Here is a 26,712-nt window from a genome sequence, read left to right as displayed (position 1 = left end):
CAGCCATAATGTTAAAGCATACTCTTAACAAAAGATGGATTTCTGAAAACAACAGTTTCAGAAAGTTCTAATGCTTTTGTAGGAGTTAGCTTTCTGTAAGACTACTGTTCCTTGAAGGGCAGTAACTTTTGGGAAGAAAAAGTGGTGTTTTTTTTTGATCTCACAGATTACTAGGATTGTTGTGATGAGGTGATTTATAAGGGACGTTTTTCTTTGGATTTTTTCTGTAAATAGCATTAGAGAATTGGAGAGGACTCAGTCCAAACCTGTACTATAAGACTTGACAGTGTAGGTTAGTTGCCTTAGCGAGTGGAAAAAAGAATTACACACGCTACCCAGAAGAGCTGTGCCAGCACAAAATGACCAATGTAGAAGCAACAGCCAGAAGAATTCTTTTGTCAGCCTAGCTAATGTTGTTTGTGAAGGGAATGTAATAGTCCTAGCAGAAAACTGTCTTTCTCTTGATAAGTGCTATGTAATTATGCCAGCAGAATTTCTGAAGTACAGTCAGGCAAAAAAGCTGGCACAAGCATGAACAGAGAAAACACAAAGCAGTGTTAGAACAAAGCTTTGTTGTTGAAGCGATGTGTGGTAAATAGACCTTAAGTACTGTTCTGAGACATGAATTTCAACTGTTATGTTTTATTATTGACATAACAGTATTACTTTCTTTGGTGTTCTGTTCAGAGTTTTCATTTTATTATTTCAATGTTGAAACTCACAATAGATTTTTTTCAAATATAAAATTCTCCTTACCTTTTCCAAGTGACTAATTTCTGTTGTATAAGTAATACCAATTTAACACAAGTTAAAAATGCGCACTGACAAGGATTTCTGGAAGTCTTAGGCTTCTCCAGATGTTTAAGGAAACTGACCATCAAATTTGGGTTCATGTCAGGAAATGCTCTGGCTGGATGCTCAGTGCTTGGTATGCCTGTATTCTGCCAAAGCAGCATGTAACTCTTGGCCTTTTGCTCACATGATAGAAGGTCGTAAATCTAGAGAGTGTGTGTGTATACAGCTCCAAAATACTGCCTCCTGTTATGTGCTGTGCTGTATCTATCTGTACTCCCTTTGCCAATAAAAATTGATTCCTTGAAATCCTGTTCAGTAGTTTGATATCCGGGTAGAATTGACAGTATGCTAAAATTACTCTTCTAAACAACAAATAGATGTTTTACTGCTTCCAGGTGCAGATTTGAAGTTGAGAGAGGAGTTTGTCAGTTTTCGATAATCACATTATAAGAGTATACTGGTCTTTATAAATTGTCCCTGGGTGTCACTCTTGAGTCAAACGGAAACATTTTAGAAGCAAATCTGAGAATTGTTTCTCCTTTTCTTTCTTCTGTTGTTTCTGCAGTTGACACTTTTCTTCTTAAATTTATTTCCCATTACTCTCTGTAATGGTGTCAACCCCAGCAGGCCAGCCTAGCTTGTCTGAATTATATTATTCTTAGAGGATATCTTGAGGAGTTTTTGAACTTAAGTTACAGTAATGTGACTGCAGAAATACCTCCCTTGGCAACGCTTTGTGGATTTACAGTTAAATGACTGATTATTATATTTGATAAATTCTTTCTCATTTTGTACATCTCTATAATTTCTGTCATCCTTTTGGAGCAAAATCAAGTGGCAAGGAGAAAGCATTTATTAGTATCAACATGTAACTCTGTGGAAAGCCAGTGCAAGCCCTGTAAATCCCATAACTGAAAAAAAGCTGAAATGTAACTTCACTGGTAAATAAGCCATATATTTATTATTCCCTAAAGGGAAATATCACTGTATGAGAACCAGTATCCAGTCATCTCAGACTTTTTTTTTTTCTTTGGTGTATGTGCACAGTCTACATATAACAAAATAGTGTGCCAATTAGAGGATTTAATGTGTATTATACAAGGCAGTGGATAAGTTATTAAGATAACATAACTACAGTTTCTAAGTAACAATATCCTTATCTTAATGTCACTTAATGAATTTATTGTTAATGCTTCTGGTTTTTTTTTTGTTTCATTGGTTGAATCCAATATTCTATTTTATAAACAGCTTCTGAATTCAGGTATTACGTCTCTCATATTAAAGCTAGTTGGTATAGTACACTTCTCCCAACAAAGTGCTTAAACGTTTGAGTTTTTTTAATATTAACTTCATCCTATAAAAATTACTCAAAAATGAAGGTTGCACAAGAATCTTAAGATAGAAAACATCTTCCTTACTCCTGTAACACATCATTTCCCAAAATCTTTTTATTGCAAGTGCCATCACCCATCTACATAATAACTATCAAATACATTTTCTGCCCACTGCATCAAATGATCCTCTGTTGAACGTGTTATCTTTTTCTGGCACAGTTTAAGATTTGGTTTTGAGAATGAACAACACAGTGTTTTAGTGAATTGAGAAACAGTTACATTGGATTAATTTCTGCTTTAAGACTAAATATTTGCAGTATGCTTTTTAGAGGCATGGGTAGATAAGAAACAGCCCCCAAAAATGTAATTTCAAAAATACTCTATAGATACTTCTCTTCAGAAGTTCTGGGGAATGTGATGTGGTCAGTGAAAACAGCAGGTGAACCACAGGACACAGATTTTGAAATAAAGTGTGTTTTAGATGTGTTGCAAGGTCTGGCACTGAGAATTATTGCTTGTCAAGATCTTCTGATCATATGTTTGCTTTCAGACCCTTGAGAAGTAGGACTTAAGAACGTTAGGATGTGCAGAAAATAAAGGCAATGTAATTCCTCATAGTTTTTCTACTGTTTGTCGCCTCTGTTTTGTCATTATGTACATCAATAAAACTATATAGAGCTAAGGAGAAAAGACTCATATGGTGGTTGTTTACATGAATGACACATTAGAGACCCTTTACTATCACTGCTCCCCAGTTTCCCATGTGTGAAAAATGTATTGCTTAATAATCAAGGATTTGTATTTCGGGGCACATCTATCAAAAGAATTTGTTTATTTCTAAAGGCTGTAAGCTTTAGGAAATAATAGTCCAACTGTAGGAGGAAAATTATCACTATAAGAGACAGCAGTATTCTCCAGAGCTCTGATGAAATGAGCTGTATTTAGCCTTTTACTTGAGGGGAGGTTTCCTAGAGTTTGATTGAATAGATGAGACTTCTTAGTAATTACTTCTGTGTCTTATGATAAATGTGTTTGAACTCTAACTAGCCGCATAGGAAAACTGTTTCTGACCAAGTGGTTATAGAGAGTGTAAGCATATCTGCCACAGTATCTTATAATACCATATACATGGTATCAAATAATTAGACACAAATTAATTTCTCCTGTACTTAGAGTTTGACAGGACTTTTAAAATGAAGACATTGGTGCATCAGTTCACCAAATTTGTACTTCCGTGGTGGACTTAGTTTCACATCCCCACTAGGTAAGCAGCTGTTTATCTTTTTTTTCTATTCTGTTTCTGGCCTTTTTTCCAGGCCGTAGGGAGTAAAATTCTATGAACTGACTGGATTAACAAATTAAAGCTGCTTGCCATGTGGTCAGGTAAGCCTCAAAGCCCTTCCTTGTGCTTCAGAATACTATAGAGTGAAGAGCAGGACTATCCCTTTCACTAACACCAAGACATTTAATCAGCTTAGCTGTACATAATCTAACCACATCTTTGGTGACCTACAGATCAGTCTTACTAATTAGACATGAATTGTCTTTGTGACAAAATAGTCTGATCTAGAATACAGCTCATTACATTTGAGTAACAAAATATTTTAGGAATCACAATATTAACACTTCTGTGTATCATACAGCAGATGTATTAAAGTACAATGACAGCACGCTGTTTTGGAGAGAGAGGTATTTTGCATACACAAGAAAAGCCATTGCCAATAAGTAAAAACAGATGCCCTTCTTCTGGGCTAGGAAAAGAGAAGAAAGAATTTAATAGCAATAAGTAAAGTAGCTGTGAAGACTCTAATAATACTATTTGCAGTAGGAGTTATATCCTGTAGTTCCTTTAATTGTTAATTGTCTCACAAAGTAATGTCAAGTCTTACACTCCTTTAATATTTTTCCAAGAAGTCCTATATTTGGGTTACATCTACTGGGAAGCATCTCTGCCTCAAGGTAAAGCTACTTGTGTAGCATCAATAGATTACCTTAAAAATGTTCCACGGAACGGCACTGAGTTTACAGTATGCCTTGAAATCTCTGTTTGTTTTTGGTTTTGTTTTTGTTTTTTTAATAAAATGTTATTTTATTATAGTCTATGCAATTTCTTCAAAACTACTGTCTGTAGTTTGTCAAAATGTGTGCAGAGGGTTACAGAAAGGGGAATAATGTGCATTGCCTGGAGGACATAAAAATGTACAAACTTACCATTGTCTACTTGCTTCCACGGCCCCTCTCAGCTCCTTTGTATTACCAGAGACACTCTCAGTAAGAGCAGCAGCTATGTGTTACTTCTGTTACTTCTCCACAAATGTTAGCTTCTTAATCTGCTTGAGAAAAGTAACATTGATTTTAATCATAAGTTTCAAATTTAGAAACAGAATGTGTATCTCACATTTCACTGGAATGGTATTCTTTTTTTTTTTTTTTTTTTAGATTGTCCAGAAAGATACTATGAGCTGGAAAGGAAAACATAGGTCCACATCATGAACCTATACCTCTTTGTTTCATCAGGCCATCCTGAACAGATTCAGACCAGTCCAGGCTACATTAGACTTAAGTGAGTTATTTAAGACAGTTGTTTGAAAAAATTCTTGAGCGGTATTTTGAGAGCCATCTGGTTTTCTAGAAAAGATTAATCATACCTGTTGCATAATAGTATCTTTTGGAATGTAACTTACCTGTAAATTATCAATAATATATTTTTCTTTGCTTTAGTAGAGCACAGAATCCTAAAGTTTAATTTCAGACTTCCTTTTGAACCTCAGAAGGATCTGAGTTATAGAACTAGTCATCTTTCCAGAAGGTTCTTTAAGGGTGTCACTTTACATTTCAGAAGTGAAATTCGTAAGTTTCAGGGATGAAATCATGTCTGCATCAACTGCACCAGAGAAAGTATTCTTACTGTCGAGTGTTAACTTACGTGGTTGTTGTGTTGACAACTTCAGTACATTTTCCCTGGAATTTAGAAATCATATTTGGGCATAGCAATGGTGGGCATAGAGAAGCAATGTTGTAAGCAGTGTGTATACCCATTCTAGACATATCTTCTTATCTCTTTTGTTCCTTTTAGATCAACATTTCCCTCTTTAAGCCCATTCTTCAGTTTTTACAAATAGGACCATGTCATACCAAATAAGTATCAGTTGTAGGATATACATTACAGTAATAAATAGAGCAGGACTGCGTGACTCATACTTTGCACGGGTTTAATAATTTTCATTGAAAACGCTTAGTGAATTTTAAAAAAATTACTTTGTACTGTTCCTGTGAAGCAGATAAATATTACCCATGCAGGTATGCAGGAAAGTTAGACTAAAGTTTTCCAAAGAAAGCTACCTCCTTCAGACAATACCTTTAGAAGATACCTTGTAAGTATCTGTGTGCATTCTTGTTTTAGGCCTGTTTTTTTCAAGACAGTAAAGGAACTACATGCGTTGATTTCTGAGGCGCTAAGCGTTGTTTTTTACTCTTTGGTCAGTGATAAAGAATGTGGGTGCATAAGGCAGAAGTCAGAGACACATCTCATTAGAATCCCTCTTCCATTAAAAAAAAATAATCTGAAGACAACCTGAAGTGGCACATAAAAGTGTTCTGTTTAACAGAACCTATTGCCAGCAAGCGTTTAAAGGTTTCTTTCTTCATGGTAACAACACTGAACTTTAAAGATGTTATCAATTATCATTGTTCAAGCTTACTATTATCTGTGTTGCCTACTTGGGATTTCTACACGCTATTTAACAGCAGCATTTTGCTGTCTCCCAGCAAAAATACTCACCACTGTCAATCTCAACTTTTTTCTCTTCTTTGTGAAGCTGTGAATTAATACCAAAATGCTATAAACCTACCTGCTCATGTTGAAGAAAGCTTGTGTTCAAAATAAATATACTTACACAATTCAGTCAAAAGTCAACCTAAAAAAACCACAGTGTCATTATCGTACACAAAAAGAAAACGGTAATAAAAGCAGCTGAAACAAAGGCAGTCCTCCCCCACACCCCTAGTACAACTGAAAAAAAAAAAGGTGTGAAACTAATTAAGGAACTTGTTCATTCATCTCTTATAGTGCACATGTGATTTCCCTAGACTACTAAAATAATGCTAGAAGCATTCAGCAGCTGTTATATAGTTTGAAAGTTTTGGAATTTGAGAGATGTCGATTTCATAAGGAATTTTACTACAGTAAAGACTGTACCTGTCCTACAGATGTGTAGCGTTGGAACCAGCTGCAGAAAACAATTATAAAATCAGTCAGCTGATTCCTTTCTAAAATAATAAGGGGCCTTAGTACAAGAAATAGATATGAATATAAAAATGCAAGAACAATGGGAAGCTGAAGCACAGGAAAATATCCTGCTTAAGTAAAATTAGACAGAATTTCACTGAAGCCAATGGAATTATATTGATAAAATATTAAAGCATTGGACCCAGCCTGTCTATCCTGAAATACCATGAAGATACTTTCATGAATATCTGCCTTCTTCAGATCACAGTTGAGAATGTGATTGTCCTCTCCACGATTGAAAAGGTTAAACGTTATCTTAAAAGCAAAACCTCAAATTACTCTAAGCTACCTTCTGATCACGTTTCATCAGAAATTATATTCAAGTGATAACTTGGGTTTCTTGCCCTAGAGTGTGAATGTATGAAGCAAGTCAGAACCAGTTTTATGACTTCAGCACCAGCATTGACTTCCTGGTGAAATTTTTGGCATCAACCACAGTCTGTATCCATATTTTCTTTCGTCACACCTAAATCATATTTTTGTCAATTCCTGTTTATCCACTAATCTTGAACAGGGAGAAAAGCCCATAATAGAAAGCCTGCAGCTGTGCACCTGGCCTATAGAAACAAGCGCAGAAGCCACAATAATCAGTTCCATCTGCTAGAGACTAGAATACAGATTGCTTTGTTAGACTATTCCACTAAAAACAGTTTGTGTATTCCCACATGGTGCTTTTTGTGGGAAAATGTCTCATACATAGTAATGTAGTATGAAATTACAATTCCTTATACAATATTTTTCTTTTCTCTTTCTGTAGTCAAAAAGGCAGTTAACTTAATTATGTCAAAGAGAAATTTAACTATAAATGAGCCTGTAATTCTAATCTATCTGTGGCAGTGATATTGGATAGAGTCAGTTATTACAACTTGCTAGATATTACTGGTTAACTTTGTATTTGAAATAAATTCTATTAGATTAAAAAGTCAAGGTACAAGTAAGCTGTGTAAATTATTTTCATTGTGGCAGTCTGTTATTGAAGTGGGTTTTTTTCCTGGAAGAAGACCAAATGCATTTGCAGAAATGTTACACTCGCTGCATATACACAGACAAATCTATGCACGCTCAGTGTGCCACATCACCTGGGTGGGAAGGAGGTGTTGCATGCACTCTGCCACAAGAATGAAATCTGTGGCCCACCTATTTTTCCGTGCTGGGTAACACAGTTTTAGTACAGTGACAGTTCTACATTATGGAAAAATAAGGGAAAAAATGCAGATAAGGTTTCGAAGCAAAATTGTAAAATATTCGTATAGCTCTTCTTTCACCATTAGAATGTAATCTTATTAAATTTCTCATATAACTATGGTTATAAGCAAAAAAACAGCTGAACTCCCCAAAATGAACCAAGCAATAAAGCCAACTAAAACCTAAGAGACTAGATAAATGAGGGTAATTTGGAATTGAGAAGCAATACCCCAGTGACTGACTCTCTAGATTTTGTGTTTCAGTTATAACTGAAGGTCTTAGAGGTATTTTGTACAACACAATTATGAAGTAATTGTTGAACTTGTACTTTAACAATATGTCATTTAAAATCAGAAAGCCATTCATTTACAAAAAGTAAATCTTTCATCATCTATGTGTTTTAAATATTATTGTCTATCCAGGGAAACAGGTATGAAGGAAGTTGTCTGAGGCTGCAGAATGAATCAGTGGCTAACCTAGAAGTTGAATTGGTCTGAATCTTCTTACTGCTATGCCTCCTGCCTCCATTTGTTTCATCTTATGCTCCTTGGACTGGGATAAAAAGAACAAAAAATAAGCATTGCATAGTTTGTATATTACAGGAAAACATAATTACTGCAGCCCATCACCATGAAAAAACCTACAAAATTCTAAAGAAAAGGACAATTATTATGAACTCCTGTTTGGAGATCTTCCTGCTGTTCTACAGTTTGCAATGTTTAGCACCTGTTCAAGAAATGTCTTCTATAAATAACCATTTTCTGTTTCAGACAAAATTTACATTGAAAATTATCCTGGTGCAGCTGTTCAGTTTTTCTACAATTGTGAATTTCTAAAAAAGGAACAGTAATTCCTTGGGGGCCTCAGAGTTAAATCCTTTTTATTTAACATAATACTATGTAGTGGAGCTGTGATCTAAGTCTATTATTGCTAGCTGTTCTTAGATGTGCAAAAACTGAGAACTGAAAAGCCCTTTGTAGATGATCCTCACTCTTTTACAATTTCTGTGGCTTTCCAGTTGCATAATTACTGACCCTGATGGCACACTGCCCAAAAAATGAATACTTTGATAATTTGCTGCTCTCTTGTAAGCCTTGTGATCTTCGATGCTCTAGTACTCCGCCACCTTCATGTGAAAACTACTGTGATAAGAGTAAGTATTTCTGCTATGCTTTGTGGCTGCACTGGGCATTTTCATGTTGTATTTTACATAGAATTGTAAACAAAAACTTAAAGAAATCTAAAACCTGGAAAGAGTTTATCAGAAAAATACATGAGGTCAAAAATATTAGACGTATGCAGTATGTCCAGTATGTATGTGTGTTAAGAAGAGTAAATTTTTAAAGCTCTCAAGCTTTACTTGAGCTGTCACTCAATAGAAATAGAAATTGCTCCTTTGATATAGAAGTTTTGTGTGTTGCACATGTTTACTGTTCACTGACTATTGTTTACAATTAATTTAATGCATCTCTTTTACTTCATAAGGTACTGATTCAAGTGGAGTTCTTTGGATTTGTTTGGGCTTAGGAGTAATTTTAATGCTCACTTTGTTCACCGTAATGTTCTTGTTTAAATGGAAACACCTAAAGCAACTAAAAGAAAAACTGAAAAACACAGGTGAATAACTAGGATTCTTTATCAAATAATTTTAGATCATTGTACATTTTAGCTACTCTTACCATGTATAAATTTTGCATATAATTTACATTCCAGATTCTGATAATTGTCTTTGTTGGTTTGTTTCTGTAATCCTCAAATAGTCTCAATGAAGTTATTGAAGTTATTAGGGAATAAAATATCCAGATAATAACTTGTGAAAGCAGCAATCTCTCTTTGCTGGTTCTGGATCATGTCAGGATTGTTCTGCTGCATATTCATACCTGGCTTACTTGTTAGTGTTTGAGAAATCTTTTATGAACCCTCAATAGCAAAAGATCTTTATAAGGCTTTCATCCTCTTCTCATTGAATGCAAAAGGAATTCTGTCCAGGTAGAGGATACATACTCAATATTAGCTTTCTATCTTATAAGACATTAAGTAATTTTACATAATATTTTAGCCTGTGAGAAGTGTATGTGGTATATTTTGGGAATGTGAAAAAACTTAAGTTGTTTTTACATTTTACAAATACTTGTGGAGTGTTCAGCCAATAATTAATATTTGATTAGAAAATATGTGGTAGATTACTTACATGCTTATTCTGAAGTACAGGGTGTGTGTATATATATAAAAGTACATCTTAAAAGTTTCACTGTATCTTAAAACTTTCACTAAGGTTAAGAACATAGTTGGAACACAATGAAATTTGGAATTTTAATAACTGTATGTCTGGTATAGCATGATGTATGTACTACATTAACTTCTGTATATTTACAGACTCTTCTGTGGAGCTGAATAACATTCTCAAGGCTAATACTGAAAGCAGTGTGAATACAGAAGGAATTAGACACTCACTTCAAAGTGAAACATTAATGTATTCAGTGGAAGAATGCACTTGCAGTGACTGTGGCTTGGTAAAACCTCAGACTGGCTGTGAAACTTCATTTCCATTACCAGCTACAGAAGAAGGGGCTACTGCTCTAGTTACCACAAAATCTTTTGATTATTACAACTATATTCTGGGTGCTGGGTGACTAGGAGAGAAGTATATTTTTACTGCATGATAACAAATGAGTTATTCCAGTGTAGTTATTAATCTTAATACTTGCAGTCAGTGGAGAAGGCTAGTACATTGTCCTTATAGATCTTCTGTTGAGCTTTCATCAATATTGTCATATTATTTCTAATTCTAGTATCTCTTTGGTCAAATACGTCTACATTATTCTCAGGTACTCAACTAGTTATTGGAATTTTTAATTTCTGAAAGTCCCTATGTAGGATGGCTTTTTCTGCCTTTAGAGATTGTATTTACTTATGCCGGATATATACAAATCCATCAATAAACAAGTTTGCAAATATATATTTTATGTTAAATTCAGAGCTTGTGCCAAAAATTGCTTGATAGAACACAAGGAATGTTCCAAGAGGCAAAAGTGAAAACCCGCATTACATCCCCAGTCTTGTAAAGAATAATTTCAGATAGCCCCTATGATGCTTGAAATAGGAATGTTCTAATGATGACTACCTTTGTAGAGTATGGGGTCCTCCCCAGTTCAGATAGTATCTCTGGGTCACACTAAGGGAGGTTATGGTGCTGTGGAACACCATACCCGCAATCCCAATGTATTTCCTGATGGTGCAGACTTTCCCTTAAGTGCCAAGTGTTTTTCAGACTGTATTCTATAAAGATTTCTATTTTACTAATTTTTTTACTTACTCTTGTGTCATGGTTTCAGCTGGGATGGAGTTGACTTTCTTGCTAGTAGCTGGTGTAGTGCTATGTTTTGGATTTGGGATGGGAATAGTGTTGATGGTGCACTGATGTTTTTGGTTTTGCTGAGCAGTCAAGCCCTTTTCTCCTCCTCACACCACCCCGCCAGTGTGTAGGCTGGGGGCGCACAAAAATTTGGGAGGGGGCACAGCTGGGACAGCTGACCCCAACTGACCAAAGGGATATTTCCATACCATGCGATGTCACGCACTGTATACAAAGCTGGGAGAAGAAAGAAGGGAGGACGTTTGGAGTGATGGTGTTCGTCTTCCCACGTAACCGTTACGTGTGACGGAGCCCTGTTTTCCTGGGCATGGCTGAACACCTGCCCATTGATGGGAAGTGGTGATTGGATTCCTTGTTTTGGTTTGCTTGTGTGTGCGTGGCTTTTGCTCTACCTAGTCAACTGCCTTTATCTAGATGAGTGTTTTTCCCCACTTTTACTCTTCTAATTCTCTCCCCCATCCCAAATAGGGAGGAGTGCGCAAGTGGCTGCGTGGTCCTAGTTGCTGGCTGGGGTTAAACCGCGACACCCTTGTTATATGTACAAGGACTGCTGATTAGATATACTGTGTGGCTTAAAATTAGGAATATACTTTTGTCACCTTGCCTCCCAAGCATTAATGTTATTGTCCTAATATTAGGCCAGTTTTATTCCTGGAAAACTGCAACAACAAAAGCAACAACAATATTTTTACTTGTAAATAACTTTCTATTTTGGGTTCTTGGATGAGTAATAAATTAAAGTATTTTAAGACTAGTAAGTTATTGCACAAAATCTACGAATGACCGATGTTACAGCACCTTTAGCAGGCTGACCACAGTTTGGGCCACTTATGAGTTAGCTGTGTAGGTCTGGCCACATGTTGCCAAAACGTCTGAAATAGGCCTACAGAGCTTTTAAATCTAATATTATTACTTTATCTAGGAACTCCGAGGAAAATAAAAAAAAAGTTATGCTCCGCACAGCGTGGAGCTGTCTGTGGCAAACGCACAGCACTGTGCTCACACAGCACGCAAATACAAACCAGCAGGAATGATGCCTCAAAGCGAGTCTACGCTTACTAAAGTTACATCGTTACTTTGCCATTTTGTTGTCTTAGAGGTTTCACAATTTCTGTACCAGTTTTTTCAAACGTGAACCTTACAGGACTTCTAGCTTGCGTAGCACGTGTGACAGTACACAGCATTTTATCTCCTTTTTTGCCCCTCATCCTTCGTTTGCCCGGCGTATCTTCACCCCCCTGTACAGTCACTGCGCGGGGCGGGCCGTCTCCCTGAGGCGGGGGGCGGCCACCGGCACTCCCGCCGGGGCCAAGCAGGCGGCAGGACTGCGTCCCCCGCCCGCGGGGGTTGGTGCGAGCGGGAGCCAGCCCCGCCCTCCCTGAGGGGGCCAGCTGCTTCCCGCCTTTTCCGCCGCAGGGGCTTGCGCTCGGCGCCCCTGAGGGGAGGCGGTGCGGTGCGGTGCGGTGCGGTCCGGTCTCGTCTCGCTCGGCGACTGCGGGCGCAGGAGAGCTCTTCGCCGCCGCGGCGGAGCGGTGTTTACCTTCCGGGCCGGCGGGGCGGAGTTCCGGGGCGGAGCCGGTGCGCTGGCTGGCCCGGCTTTGGGCTGTGCGGGAGGAGGGACCGGGTCCGGCGGACGGAGGGTGCGAGCCCCGCGGCCACCATGAGTGGTGAGTGGAGGGCTCGACTGGGGCCCTCTCCGCTAGCAGGGCGCGCTCGGTGGGGCCGCCGCGTCTCTGGGGCGCTGTCGGGGCTGGCGCGGGCAGAGCTTGCCCGGGGGTTCCCCGCCGCTCCGCCGCCTGCTCGGTTAGGCGTGGCCCTGTCCCCCTCGGGCCGAGGCCCCTTCTTCCCCCCTTGCGTCTCCCCAGTGGGGCTGGGGGCTGTGGTGGTGGAGCACAGGAGACTGGCCGCTCTGGCCCCGCGGAGCGGGGTAGGGCTCAGCGCTTGCCGGCATCACCACACCCCACTTTTCCTTCTGGCTACCGAAGCCCCCAGAAGTGGTGTTTTACCCCGTTTTGAACCCTAAAGCCTGCCCTTGAGCGTGACGGTGCCTCACAGCACGAGTGATGCTGGTCTCGGAGACCTCTGTTGCCTCACTGTGTAAAATCACAGGAAATATTCCCGAGAAAATAAACGACCGAGAGAAAATAATAATAAAAAAATAGTGCGAACTTACGAACATGCAGTCGGTGAGAGAGGTGAGGAGCACGACTAGTGGAAAAAGTGGCCCCTTCCAGTGTTCGGAGTGTATTGTCACTGCTTCTCTAACCCAGTCCTGACAAGGTTGTGTAGGTTGTGGATGTGTTCGTTTCTGGCCTCCGTGTTACAGTGAAGCGGTGGGTGTGCTAAATCCTGAGGTTTTTGAGGTGTTTGTGAGGGGAAATATTTAAAAGCTTTGCATAAGAATTGGGGCATAGAGACTTTAGGACTGGATGAAGCCACAGCCACTAGAACGGGCCAACGTGGAGATAATTTGGTAGAATGAAGGAAGAAATTTCAATAGATTTTTCCTGTAACTTAGTCTGTCTTAAAACACATTGGTAAGGGTTTGTTTTTTTTTTTTTTTTTTTTCTTAAGAAGAGAGGTGCTTTGGTAAATGCTTTTATGGGTCTGCTTATGCAACTTCAGTAATGGAAGCTGAAGACAACATTCTGCACCTGAAAATTAGATTTATGTTTTTCTCCCACCCTGATTTAATACATGGCGAGATCTGTTACCAAAGATAGTAAGAAAAAAAATGAAGAGTTAACTGGAGTAATTAAATGCTCCATGTTTTATGGATAGCAGTCATTTCTGAAAATGAAACCAAAAATGAAAGTGAAACCACTATAGCTGTATTTTTCTCTGTTTTGTTCTCACCTTTGTGGTAAGAAGAAAACAAAAGATTTTTATGGAAGAAGAGATGAGGGGAAAAAAAAAAAAGATTATTGGGGGGAAAACTTAATTACCGTTGCAAAAAATGCAAGTAACAGTCAAATCTTTCAAACCATGGAAATAGAAAGTTTTTCAGATCTTGACACAGTATAGACTGAATCCTAATTCTGAAATTTTTAAGAGTCAGCATTTTTGAATCAAAAACTTCAGCCATTCAATGATGAATTCAGGCTGGGACTAGCCTTGTGCAAAAGTGTGCAAATCGGAGCCTAAATCTCCTAGGAAACTTGTCTTTGGGAGCTCTGTTGGAATTGTGTGACTCAAAAGGCAAGGTGACACCTCTTGTGGCATACAACCTCATCATGTATTTACTTTTAATACCTTTAGTCTCCCCTTTCCCTTTCCCTTTCCCTTTCCCTTTCCCTTTCCCTTTCCCTTTCCCTTTCCCTTTCCCTTTCCCTTTCCCTTTCCCTTTCCCTTTCCCTTTCCCTTTCCCTTTCCCTTTCCCTTTCCCTTTCCCTTTCCCTTTCCCTTTCCCTTTCCCTTTCCCTTTCCCGATACAGGTTTATGAGGAGAGAAAACATTTAATTACTTAAGATAGAATGATGCCTAAGGTGACATTAAGGCTAGTAGTTCAATTGCATGTCTAACCTACCCATGTGTAGCCCTTGCCAAGATCTATATGACTTTTCCAACAAATTTGATTAGACAGCAAGATAATGAAAAGAATACTAATTTTGCACTTTGCAAAACATTACTGTTGTACAATACTATACCATATATTTCCAGAATAGTGTAAGTGGAACAGCTCAGGACAGAGAAATGTGTATCATTATCATGCTTGTTTCAGGTAAAAGGAGATAGCTAATATTAACATCAAGTTTAACCATATCTTTTTTTTAGCAGCTGTAACAGCACTGTCTACGCTTATATTCCTGCCCAGTTTTAGCCCTTAAAAGTAAAAGGGCTGTTGCTAAAGAACCTCTTTCCCTAATGGCTATAATTATTTTTAACATATATTTTTTTAGCTACTGTGTATTTCTAGTGGTTGTGAAGGTAACTTCCTATTGCTTTGAGCATAACTTTAGTATTACTAATACTACTTGCTAATTACATACTCATATTTTATTGGACAGTGTTGAATAGGATAAACTTTAAAGCGAAGTGACACAAGAGTACTAGATTTATGTATTTGTCAAGAATTAAGGGTGTTGTCACTTGTTTAATGACAGTTTCAAAAAACATAAAAATGCAACTAATTTAGGATGAGGCAGTAGAATCATAATAATGTAGTACAAGGTAGTAGGTCTGTGTTTGTTTTATCTTAAATGTGTACCCTCAGAACCTGTACTACAGCAAGCAAAAGGAATTGCAGTCTGAAATTTTGCATACCAGACTTCAAGAAGTATGTAAGAGCAATCTGAGATTTTTTTTTTTTTAACCTGTATGCCACATATGGTGCTGAAGAGAGCTGTACCTATAAAGAATTGGATGAAAATCCTGTTTTCCTTTACTTGCATAGTCAGTTTTCTTCTGCTGTAGGTGTGGTTATTTCTGTCAGGGTATGGAGAGAAGTTTGTTTTAAAAATAGGAAAGCCTGACCCTGAACAATAAAAATAGGCTCAGGTACTGCACCTGCCCTCTGTGACCCTTGTCATTTTTGACCTTTTTTGACTGAATAGATGTTGATGGGAGGAGTGTCTTTAAGTTTCTTAGTTTTTGCAACCTTATGTTTTCACAATTATTTTTAGACTCATGTGTGAACTTCCTTTTTTATTGCAATAGTCTAAATATAGCATTTTTTTCTGAGTAATGCTGTTTTTATGCATTCTGTTTTGCATTTGTGTGTTTTACTGCAGTTTTTACCACTATTCTGAATCAGTAGAAGGGCAATTTGGTCAGTTTGTACTACACTGTTAGTCTTTAAATCAACTAGAGTTGATCACACTTAAATGGTGCTCGTCTGAAAATAAGCCTTTTTTTTTTTTTTAAGACTTAGTTTAGAAAATGAAGACTGTTAAAGAGCAAAATCTTAGGGTTGGTAGAGATTTATTTTTACCTTCCGTCTACTTGAAATGAAAACAGTGCTAAATACTACTATGTTTTCTAGGCTTATTACAAAGAAAAATATATCCTCTGCTTGAAAAAACACACAACTTAATCTTTCAGTTTTAAAAAAACGTTAGACTTTGTGAATGTTCTTTTTCTTTTACCTGCAAAATTTCTATATTAAGCAGAGCAATAGAAGAATTCTGAAGACATGCAGTGAGCAGAAAACTCTGCCAGCCCTCAGAGTGTGGCCTCAGCCCTGTTAATGGTGAAGGTGATCTGAACTGCTTATGGAAATTATTGGTTGTGATCATGTGTAGGCGTAATTGTTATTAGTGCAAATTTACAAGTAAAATAAAGACAAAATACACTTTACACTGCACTCAGTCTGTGTAAATTTAAGGCTGTTTGATAACACTTGCTTTAGTCCTTTAGAGCATCAGTTAGCATAGTCATCATCTGTAGGTTTTCTGTATTTATGCGTTTTTTATATTGTTCACAGTCTGGTATCTAGTTGCAAACCATTTCTGTATTACTCAATAGATGCAAAGATGGCAAAGAGATGTGAATTTAAAACTAACATGTATTGCATTTGGAAGACAAACTTAACCCACATCCTTAGTAATTTCATTTGATAGATGTTTTTCAAGTCACAAAATTATTCATTACACGCATTTGTTCTGAAGTAGTCTCAAACTGTTCATGTAAAGAGAAATGTTGCATTATACCTATTCTCGCAGGTATGCGGATAGCATAAGACTGTAGAAGTAATGAGTTTTGAAACAGTAGAGAAAATCTGCAGGTTTGTATATATTCAATGCTACTGTGCACAAAGGGTTGTACTACAAATTGGGATTTGTTTTCCTAATTTTACAGTTATGTGATTTATTATAAGGCATTTGGATGCATAGGCATGCATCTGGTTTTGGCATTGCATGCATGATAAGAACACTGAATATAATTTAATAAAATGGTAATCTCTGAAGGAGCACAAAGTGGACTAGTAGGGATTGTGTGAATTTAGTCTTATCTTCACAGTGGCATAACTGGCATAGTTGTTTGGAAGTTAAAACCTGCTTGGTATGGGGTTTGTTTCTTGTGTCCGTTACTAGCATTGATCATTGTTTGCATCTTCACCTGAGTTTGCACACATCGGAGTATTTGACTAACAGAACCAAACCTCATATATCATGTCTGCACAGTTTGAGTCAGAAGTCAAAATTGGAAGTATAGCTTCTTGAAAATCCACTGTAATCAGTTAAATAAGCATTGTGAAGCTTAGTTAGCTAGCAGCTACAAACTACATTTGCACATTTTTCCTATTGTTTTCTTTATCTGGCATTGTGTACTATATACTTACTGTGGGCTTTTTGTTCTCCTGATCCCATATTTAAGGTGAAACACAGGCAGAATAATTTCAGCAGGGCAAATTCTGTCCTCTCCTGCTGATTTAGGAGCAAACTACTTCGAATGGGATTATGAAGACAGGAAATTCTGGGACTGGGACCTCGCAGTGTTGGGCAGTAAGAGGAAGAGACACATATCTTTGATGTCATCTCTATTTACTAGAGGGTTTATTGTGTGGTGTTTGATTTTTTTTCAGTGTCTGGAGGAACTTGCTCATGCAGAGTTTTGATAATTGTCTTTCAGTCTATGCATATACTAGTTGTATATTCTTTGAGAGGAAGAATAGAATGGCTTCAATTCCAGAGAGGTCACAGACATTTTTGAAGGATAATTTGAACTTAAGCTCTGAATAAAGAAATGATAGAGGTGATGTAGGTTAATTAAACAATAAATTTTACACATGTTCATGGGAGTTTATAAAGTATATTCTTACAAGCAACATGTTATGCTGTTTGTTGTTAAAATTATTGAGAAATTATAGATTGTCTTGCATAGTTGCTTGCATAGGAACAAACTAGATTTTGTAGGCATTAATCAGGAAGAGCTATGCTGGCAGTTAAATTTTAAGGGATTTATTGTTACAATTGCTCTCTGTTCGTCTGACTTAAAATGCTTTCTTCAGTAAGGTGGTTTGACAGGAAGAAGATATTCCTGCTGTCTGTTTCTTGAATTTTCCATTCTTTTCTTGTGCTATGATGATATACTACCCTGGTAGTTGTCCCAGTGTGAACATTTATGAGGTTGCAGTGTGAGCTCCATCATACACCTAATCCAACCAACCAACAAATAAACAAAATTAAAAAGTCTTAAACTAGGTCAGTTCTAGACTTGCAATATGGCCCCACAGGTGGTTGTGCTAAGAAGCTAGGGACAAGCTGTGCTGATTGTGCACAATTGTACTATATTTGGTATTGCTGCAATGTACCTTATACCATAAAATCAAAACCTTACTAAAGTAAGACTCTAGATGATATTTGAAATGGTATTCCTGCGTGTTAGAAAAAGGCTACTGGAAACCTCAAAACACAGACTTACACTGCATCATTTTACTTTGAGAAAATACATTAATAAATTTAATGGAATAATTGGCATGGGAAGGAAGTTTTCAGGGCCCTGGTGTTGGCCTGAATGTATTTATCTTAAAAAATGATTTATTTTAAAATTATATCCTTTTGTTGAATTTCAGGTTCACAGAACAATGACACTAAAAGACAGTTTCTTCTAGAAAGGCTACTGGATGCAGTTAAACAGGTGAGAAATCTGATACTTATTTCTACAGTATACTTACTCTGAGTTCTCAGTACCAGCAGGAACTGCCTTTGCCCTTTTTTCTCCTCTTTACCAGACAAAGAAGAAATCTTGTATTTCACTCAGTACTACTGAGTTTTTCTGTATGCTAGCTAACAACTATTATGCAGTATTTGTTTAAAATTCTTGTTCTTGACAAATTAGATTTGTATTATTTATATATATTATAAATATATACTAATATAGAATAGACATTATAAAGACATATATATGTAATACTTATATTACTGAACTAAATTGTTATGTACTGCAAAGGCTAAATTCATTAACGTTTTACAGTAGCAGCTTTTTTTCTTTACACTAAGATTTCAGTGAATGGTTAAAATACAAGTAAAGATGAGGTTTATTTATGTATGTATGTATGTATTGGATGGCTATAAACTCTTGAGAAGGGATAGGCCCGGAAGAGAGGCAGTGGAGTGGCCCTGTATGTTAGGAAATATTTTGATTGTCTTGGACTTAATGATGGTGACGATAGGGTCACGTGTTTGTGGGTAAGAATCAGGGGGAAGGCCAACAAGGCAGGTATCATGCTGGGCGTCTGTTATAGACCACCCAACCAGGATCAAGAGGCAGATGAAATATTCTATAAGCAGCTGGGTGAAGTCTCACAATTGCTAGCCCTTGTTCTCATGGGGGACTTAAACTTACCAGATATCTGCTGGAAATGCAATACAGGAAAGAGGTTCCTGGAGTGTGTGAAAGATAACTTCCTGACACAGCTGGTGAGTGAACCAACTAGGGAAGGTGCCCTGCTAGACCTGTTGTTCGCAAACAGAGAAGGACTTGTGGATGATGTGATGGTTGGACGCAGTCTTGGGCATGGTGAGCACAGAATAATAAGAGTTTTCAATTCTTGGAGGAGTAAGGATGGGTGTTAGTAGAACTGTCACCTTGGACTTCTGGAGGGCAGACTTTGGGCTGTTTAGGAGACTGGTTGACAGAGGCCCTTGGGAGGCAGTCCTGAAGGGCAAAGGAATCCAGGAAGGCTGGACTTGTTTCAAGAAGGAGGTCTTAAAGATGCTGGAGCTGGCTGTCCCCATGTGCTGAAGGATAAACCGGCAGGGAAGAAGACCGACCTGGCTGAATGGAGAGCTTTGTCTGGAACTCAGGAAGAAAAGGAAAGGTTACAGCCTATGGAAGAAGGGGCAGGCCACTCAGGAAGACTACAAAGATTGCATGAGGCTATGCAGGGAGAAAATGAGAAGGGCCAAAGCCCAACTAGAACTTAATCTGGCTACTGTTGTAAAAGACAATACAAATGTTTCTATAAATACATTAACAATAAAAGGAGGACTAAGGAGGATCTAGTGACCAAGGATGAGGAAAAGGCTGAGGTACTTAATGCCTTCTTTGCCTCAGTCTTTAATAGTAAGACCAGTTGTTCTCAGGGTACTGAGGTGGATGACATGGATGGGGAGCAGAATGAACACCCCATAATCCAAGAGAAAATGGTTAGCAACCTGCTACACAGCTTAGATGCACACAAGTCTATGGGCTGGTTAGGATTCACCCAAGGGTACTGAGGGAGCTAGTGGAAGTGTTCACCGAGCCACTTCCCATCATTTATTAGTACTCCTGGCTAACCGGGGAGGTCACAGTTGACTGGACATTAGCAAATGTGGCACCCATCTACAAGAAGGGCTGGAAGGAGGTTCTGGGGAACTACAGGCCTGTCAGTCTGACCTCAGTGCCTGAGAAGGTTATGGAGCAGATCATCTTGAGTGCCATCATGCGGCACATACAGGACAACCAGGCCATCAGGCCCTGTCAGCATGGGTTTATGAAAGGCAGGTCCTGCTTGACTAACCTGATCTCCTATGACAAGGTGACCTGCCTAGTGGATGAGGGAAAGGCTGTGGATGTTGTCTAGCTAGACTTTAGTAAAGCTTTTGACACCGTTTTCCACAGCATTCTGCTGGAGAAACCGGCTGCTTATGGCTTGGATGGGCATACACTTTGCTGGGTGAAAAACTGGCTGGATGGCCAGGCCCAAAGAGTTGTGGTGAATGGAGTTAAATCCAGTTGGCGGCTGGTCACAAGTGGTGTTCCCCAGGGCTCAGTATTGGGGCCGGTTCTGCCGGCCGGTATCTTTATCAACGATCTGAATGAGGGGATCGAGTGCACCCTCAGTAAGTTTGCAGATGACACCAAGGTGGGTGTATTGATCTGCGTGAGGGTAGGATGGCTCTACAGAGGGATCTGGACAGGCTGGATTGATGGGCCGAGGCCAATGGTATGAGGTTCAACAAGGCCAAGTGGCGGGTCCTGCCCTTAGGTCACAATAACCCCATGCATCGCTACAGGCTTGGGGAAGGGTGGCTGAAAAGCTGCCCAGTGGAAAAGGTTGATAGCCAGCTGAATACGATCCAGCAGTGTGCCCAGGTGGCCAAAAAGGCCAAGAGTGTCCTGGTTTGTATTAGAAATAGTGTGGCCAGCAGGACTAGGGAAGAGATTGTGCGCCTGTACTTGGCACTGATGAGGCCACACCTCAAGTACTATGTTCAGTTTTGGGCCCCTCACTGCAAGAAAGACATTGAGGTGCTGGAGTGTGTCCAGAGAAAGGCAACAAAGCTGGTGTGGGATCTAGAGCATAAGCCTTATGAGGAGCGGCTGAGGGAACTGGTGTTGTTTAGTCTGGAGAAAAAGAAGCTGAGGTGAGACCTTATCGCTCTCTAAAACTACCTGAAAGGAGGTTGTAGGTGGTGGGGATTGGTCTCTTCTCCCAAGTAACAAGTGATAGGACAAGAGGAAACGGCCTCAAGTTGCGCCAGGGCAGATTTAGGATGGATATTAGGAAAAATTTCTTCACAGAAATGGTTGTCAAACATGGGAACAGGCTCCCCCAGGGAAGTGATTGAGTTGCCATCCCTGGACATATTTAAAAGATGGTAGATGTGGTGCTGAGGGACATCATTTAGTGGTAACTTTACAGTGTTAGGTTAAAGGTTGAACTTGATGATCTTAAAGGTCTTTTCCAACCAAAACGATTCTGTGATTCTATCTTGAATCAACGTGAAGTTCAGCAGATAGAATTTCATAGACTGGATTCAATTTAGGAGAGCTTGGGAGGCAAAAGAATGCCTTGAAAGTAAGGCAATGGTATGTTTTATAAAGAATGATTCTTCTGTAATTGTAGCACTGAGCTGAATAGGAGTGGTGTTTGGTTTTGTGGGTGTACATTTAAAACTCAAAAGTAGTAATTTTTACTCAATTTTAAATTTATTGAAGGACCTGCAGGTGTGTTGTTCTAGCTAGCAAGAATATATTTGAACTGCAAGAGTAGCCCGTTAGTGGAACATTATGCTGTAAAGCACTTTTTGGTTGCAGGCTGTATTTGTCAATGCTTTATTTTGTACTGCTTCCTTTTTTTGTAATGACTTTGTTTCTTATATGGAAATATTTCAGAATATTGAGTTTGTTAGTCTAACAAAAATTTCTTAAAATCCATTTATTGCAGTGTCAAATACGGTTTGGAGGAAGAAAAGAAATTGCTTCAGACTCGGATAGCAGGTAAAATAGTCTAAGAAACTTACCATGCTTAGATTATGTATCATAGTGACATAAAACACATGTCACAAAATACTTGACATGCTCAAAAAAAACCCAGTTCCTTTTGTTTACACAAGCACCAACATGGGACTCTGAATTATTCTTCTTGTTACAAATTTGACAGCTTAACAAAGAGTGTTCTGTATGAAGTTACAAGTGTTTAAGTGGCTGCAGAGTTCATGACAAAGCATTGAATTCTGAGGTCTGAACAAGAGGTTGGGAGAACTTATCTTCCCTAAAACCTCTTTTAAAATAATTTTATTACCAATATTTTTTACCAATACACCTGTGTTTTGTGAAGCTTCACGCTTAACTGTTAACTACGCTTAACACAGTCATTAAGAAAATTTTCATTCTTATTTTTTCTTATTCCTGACAATTTTTTATCTTTCTTCTTTTTCTGTATGATAAGTTGTTTCTTTTTATTAATGTAAGTAAAAAAAAAAAATTTAATTCCTGTTAGTTGCATTTGTTGTTGGATATGTCACATTGGTTTCTAAGGCGTGTAAGAAGATGAGTGGCAGACAGAAATGCAGCGCTTTTTGTATCTTTCTCAGAATCTGTCCCATCGAAGGATCTTGGAATAATAAAACACCAGGATTAAATGCAGCTTTTTGTTGTCCTTTTTCTTATCTCCTTGAAGTTTGACTCTGCCTTTTGGGGAGAAGTTAATTATCTGTTGACCATTTATAAATGATGCATAAAATTCTCCAGTCCCCTCCCAATTCAGTCTTTGAGAACATGTCTAAGAGTGTGGTTTCATGACTTCGGGAAAGCCAATGTAACAATTAATTTGTGCTGAAGGGGTGGGGAGGGATCCTCTATCCCCTCAACATCCCTAACTTCAGTACTACTCCCTTCCCCCACCTTTTTAAGCAATGCCTGGTGGTCATCCAGTCCCCTCTGAATTAACTTAATAAAAGAAGAAATAATGTAAAAGGATAGCTTTCTGCTGTTCTGGTGAGTTAAATCAGCAAAACATCTCGTGAATGCTAGAGTTGCTGCAAGCAGCTAGAAGCAATGGGAAGTGCAGAAGAGGAGAAAGAAGCAACAAGAGATGAGAGCGCAAACCCATCTCCTTTCAGGAGCAGCTTGTAACACAAGTCCTGTGCATTGCCTGCGTGTGAAACTCCAGACAGTGCTACTTCATGGCATCTTAAGCCTGTCTGACTTTTGGCTACTACTGTCATCCTGTCCTGCCTTTGGCTGTTTCAGCCCACAGTGTTTTGGGGAAGGACTTGGAGAAATAGTGTTCTATTGAACTAGAATAGCGGAAACAGTTAAGTACAGGGTCTGTTCAACACAGGGTTTGTTGGACAGTAGCTGGTGTGAGGGAGGAAGCAAGAAGATGTAGGTGGGATAAAGGGATGGTGGGGCTGAAGCACCTAGCAGTTGGACTGGCTGTGCAGCTATAGCTGTTGGCACAGAAGCATCAACCAGAAATAGATTTTTAATCTTTACTGTTTGGTTTATGTGAGACAATGTATTGACGATGTTTGCCTTTGTAGTAGATTGTGTAAACTCAGCTAGAAGAAATGACCTCCCATGTAGAGCGAATTTTGTGGATCTAAAATTTCTGCTTTGTTGCTTAGTTTGCTTGAGCAACTGCTTTGCTGCAGTTGTTTAATAATTTGAGTGATGACCTTTAGTATATGTCTTCTGATAAACAGTGAGAGTTAGGATTCCAAAGATACAATGTTGGCCAAGTTTTAGTTATAAATATTTTCTTTAGGATTCTTTAGAATAGAATAATGGATTATAACTAGGCAGTTTCAGCGTTAAAAAGGAAGTGGAAATCACATTAATAGATTTTTTTTTTTTCCTCTAAATTCCATGGTTTGAGGTTGTTACTGTGCTATGTGAGATAATTTTGAAAATGCAGATAGTCTGAGAATTTAGATCAAAATCCAGTAAAATCCATGATTGTCTAAATTTTGTTCTCCCAGTGTTTTTTTTTTTGTCTCTGAGATTATAATTGTTCAGAGTTCTACTATGTCTATGTACATAGAATTCTCCAGGTTTTTCTGTATTTTTTTATTTAACATACCCTTGTGATGCTGTCTAGTAAATACACTGTGTATACTGGGCATGGTATAATACCTGATTTTTTATTTTATTTTGTTTTACTAGTGGCTGAATCTTCTTGTAAAATGCTGCGCAGTTTTCTTGCTTTGAGTCTTGGTGCATGTGGATTTTTAATAATATGAGCTCTTTCACAGAACCTAGTTTCTGTTCCGCTTTTTCTGAATTGAAAAAGTCAAGTAGATTCCCCTCCCCCCCCCCCGGGTGGTCATATATCTTCTGGAATTTCCATTTTTGACAGTAGCAGGTTTTTTTGCAAAAATTAATCACAACTGTTCCACAATCATCTTGAGTATTTGAATTGTGTTCTGCTTTATTAGTAAAATTTTCCTCACAAAGTAAAGTTTTACTAATATAAATGTAGTGGAAAGCATTATGTGTTACAAGCTCTTCTGTCCAGCACAATTATGGTAAATATACCTCTTGTTCTGTCAGTGCTCCTCCTGGGATCTTTTTTGTGACCCTGGATAGAACTCGGTACTTCTGGAATGCCAGGGCAGAGTCCTGAGGCACTTTGTCAACTGTTTTTATTTATTTGCTTGAACTTATTTAAAGTATCTGTCCTTCCTTTTAGTAATCAGCTTTGGCAGCCAGGTAACAACTCTCTCAAAGCTCAAGTTTTAAGTATTGTTCAATTAAAGACAAAAATTAAAATTAGAGAAAACAAAATTTCAAACAAACAGATTGCATTCGTGTCTGTTTTACCTTAAGCCTTACTAGTCCCTGTAGGTTACAATAATATTCCTTCCTTTGGCAGGCTAAATTTTAACACTTTGCTGGTTTTACAGTGTTTCTACCTGTATGAATATTTATTAACTGGGTTATGTTTGAAAAAAAATAATCAGGAAATTTATAAATAGTATTGTAGAGAACCACATAAAAAAATGAAGATTCAACACATCTACAGAAGAATCTTTCTATTTTAGCAGGTGAGGATGATTTTTCAAATGGATTGCCAGTTCTTCTGTGTGTAATTTGTGCCCCAGCTTTGGATAGTCATGATGAGACTGTGGGTATAAGTAGATTATACTGTTTGCAAATTATGAGATTAGTGCATACAAGGAGTCTTCCACTCCATATAAGATAATGGTTCACCTTTACATTCTCTATTCAGACATTTGGAATAAACCTGCTGTATAGAAACATAGTTAATTGTTCTTTTCACATGACTTCTTTAAAAATTCTGTTGCAGAGTCACTTGTTTGTGTGCTCAGTTTGAAGCTGTGTTACAGCATGGTCTGAGGAGGAGCCGAGGACTAGCATTAACAGCAGCAGCGATCAAACAGGCAGCAGGTTTCTCCAGTAAAACTGAAACAGGTAATCTGTTAATTGTAACTTTTCTATTTTAAACAGCTGATAAATGCAAGCAAGGGATATAATTTCTAATGGCAGTTTTAAGAAAAACACCAATTTGCAGGTTGTTGGTAGCATACTTAATACTTGTCTCTCATTAAGCGATGAAAATGATTATTGCTTTCTTAATCTAGTTTAACTTTCATACCAAGATTCTGTAGAAATTTAGGTGTTTGGAAATCTGCACTTCCTACAATTCCACCATGGATAGTATCATTGGCAAATTTCTTTGGGATTCTGGTAGGGATTGTGTAATTGTGCTGTTCAGTTTTTACTACAACATTTTCATTCTTAACCTTGTCTTACTCTGTTTTTTAACTGCCATATTCTATAGCATCAGATATGTTTAACTTCTAAGTATTGATGTAATTTTAAAAACAAAATTTACATTAGTTGTATTTGTTGGGTTGTTTTTTATTACTTTCTCTTCATTTAAAGAAAAGGTTCCTTTATTTTTTGCCCTCTCTTCACCTCGAAGTTTCCCTTTTTTTGTGGTAAAAGTATATGAAAGTGTTAATCTTCATCAGTTTTGTGTGGACTTTGACATACAGTATCTATACACACAAAATAAAGAAGTTTATTTTTGGCTTTTGAAACTCCATTAAGTGTAATATGTAACACATACTGTTTTGTTTTGTTTTTTTTTTTTTAATATATTCAGTGGTACTAGAATTATTAATACATTTTGATCTCCAGCCATAACTTCCAGTTACATGAGACAACTGGATATATATAATGGATAGTACATTAACACAACATATGAAGCTTGATATTATGGTGTTTTTAAATTGCTGTAACAAAGGACTTGTTTCCTGTGGATGATAGAGTGAAATGTTGGGTCTTCTGTGCTGATTTTCTTGCTAATTGGTTAGAGCCTCCACACTTAGCTTTTTTTTCCGGGAGCTAAAATAACTATGTTTTTAGAGAAGTTGGTGAGTTTCCCATGTTTGCCTCTTTTACTTAGTAATGGGCAAGACTCAACACTCTAAATGAACAAGTAAGAAAAGTTCAGCTGTTCACACAATCTTTACAGATTTTTCAGCGCTCTGCTTTTTTTCTCCTTTGTGGTGTCTTTTAGCCTCTGAATAGTTTTCATCTCTTTGATGGGTAGT

General features: G+C 38.0%; 2 protein-coding genes across 3 annotated transcripts in view; both read left to right on the top strand.

The window, feature by feature from the left end:
- Positions 1-8,250: 8,250 nt before the first annotated feature.
- TNFRSF17 (TNF receptor superfamily member 17) lies at positions 8,251-10,894 on the top strand. The gene is made up of 3 exons (XM_082490577.1): positions 8,251-8,755; positions 9,088-9,219; positions 9,979-10,894. The coding sequence occupies exons 1-3, from the start codon at positions 8,641-8,643 to the stop codon at positions 10,233-10,235; spliced, it is 504 nt and encodes a 167-aa protein (XP_082346703.1). The 5' UTR covers positions 8,251-8,640; the 3' UTR covers positions 10,236-10,894.
- A 1,700-nt stretch (positions 10,895-12,594) lies between these two features.
- SNX29 (sorting nexin 29) overlaps positions 12,595-26,712 on the top strand; it is a gene marked incomplete at its 3' end in the record, with an annotated part of 142,224 nt that continues 128,106 nt past the window's right edge. For both annotated transcript variants that reach the window (XM_082490401.1, XM_082490402.1), the window contains exons 1-4: positions 12,595-12,645; positions 18,492-18,556; positions 22,074-22,126; positions 25,440-25,564. In XM_082490401.1, coding sequence (XP_082346527.1) covers positions 12,639-12,645; positions 18,492-18,556; positions 22,074-22,126; positions 25,440-25,564 — 250 coding nt within the window. In that variant the 5' untranslated portion in view covers positions 12,595-12,638. The remainder of the gene's footprint in view (positions 12,646-18,491; positions 18,557-22,073; positions 22,127-25,439; positions 25,565-26,712) is intronic.

Source organism: Vanellus vanellus, assembly GCF_965231255.1.
Source record: "Vanellus vanellus genome assembly, chromosome: 14".
Taxonomy (NCBI): domain Eukaryota; kingdom Metazoa; phylum Chordata; class Aves; order Charadriiformes; family Charadriidae; genus Vanellus; species Vanellus vanellus.
Note: the sequence above shows the minus strand (reverse complement) of the source record. Positions and strands in the feature narration are given on the sequence as shown.

Coding starts and splice junctions, on each gene's coding strand:
- TNFRSF17 (XM_082490577.1), top strand. CDS start 8,641: ATGGCACACTGCCCAAAAAATGAATACTTTGATAATTTGCTGCTCTCT. Junction 8,756..9,087: donor TGAAAACTACTGTGATAAGA/GTAAGTATTTCT, acceptor TTACTTCATAAG/GTACTGATTCAAGTGGAGTT. Junction 9,220..9,978: donor AGAAAAACTGAAAAACACAG/GTGAATAACTAG, acceptor GTATATTTACAG/ACTCTTCTGTGGAGCTGAAT.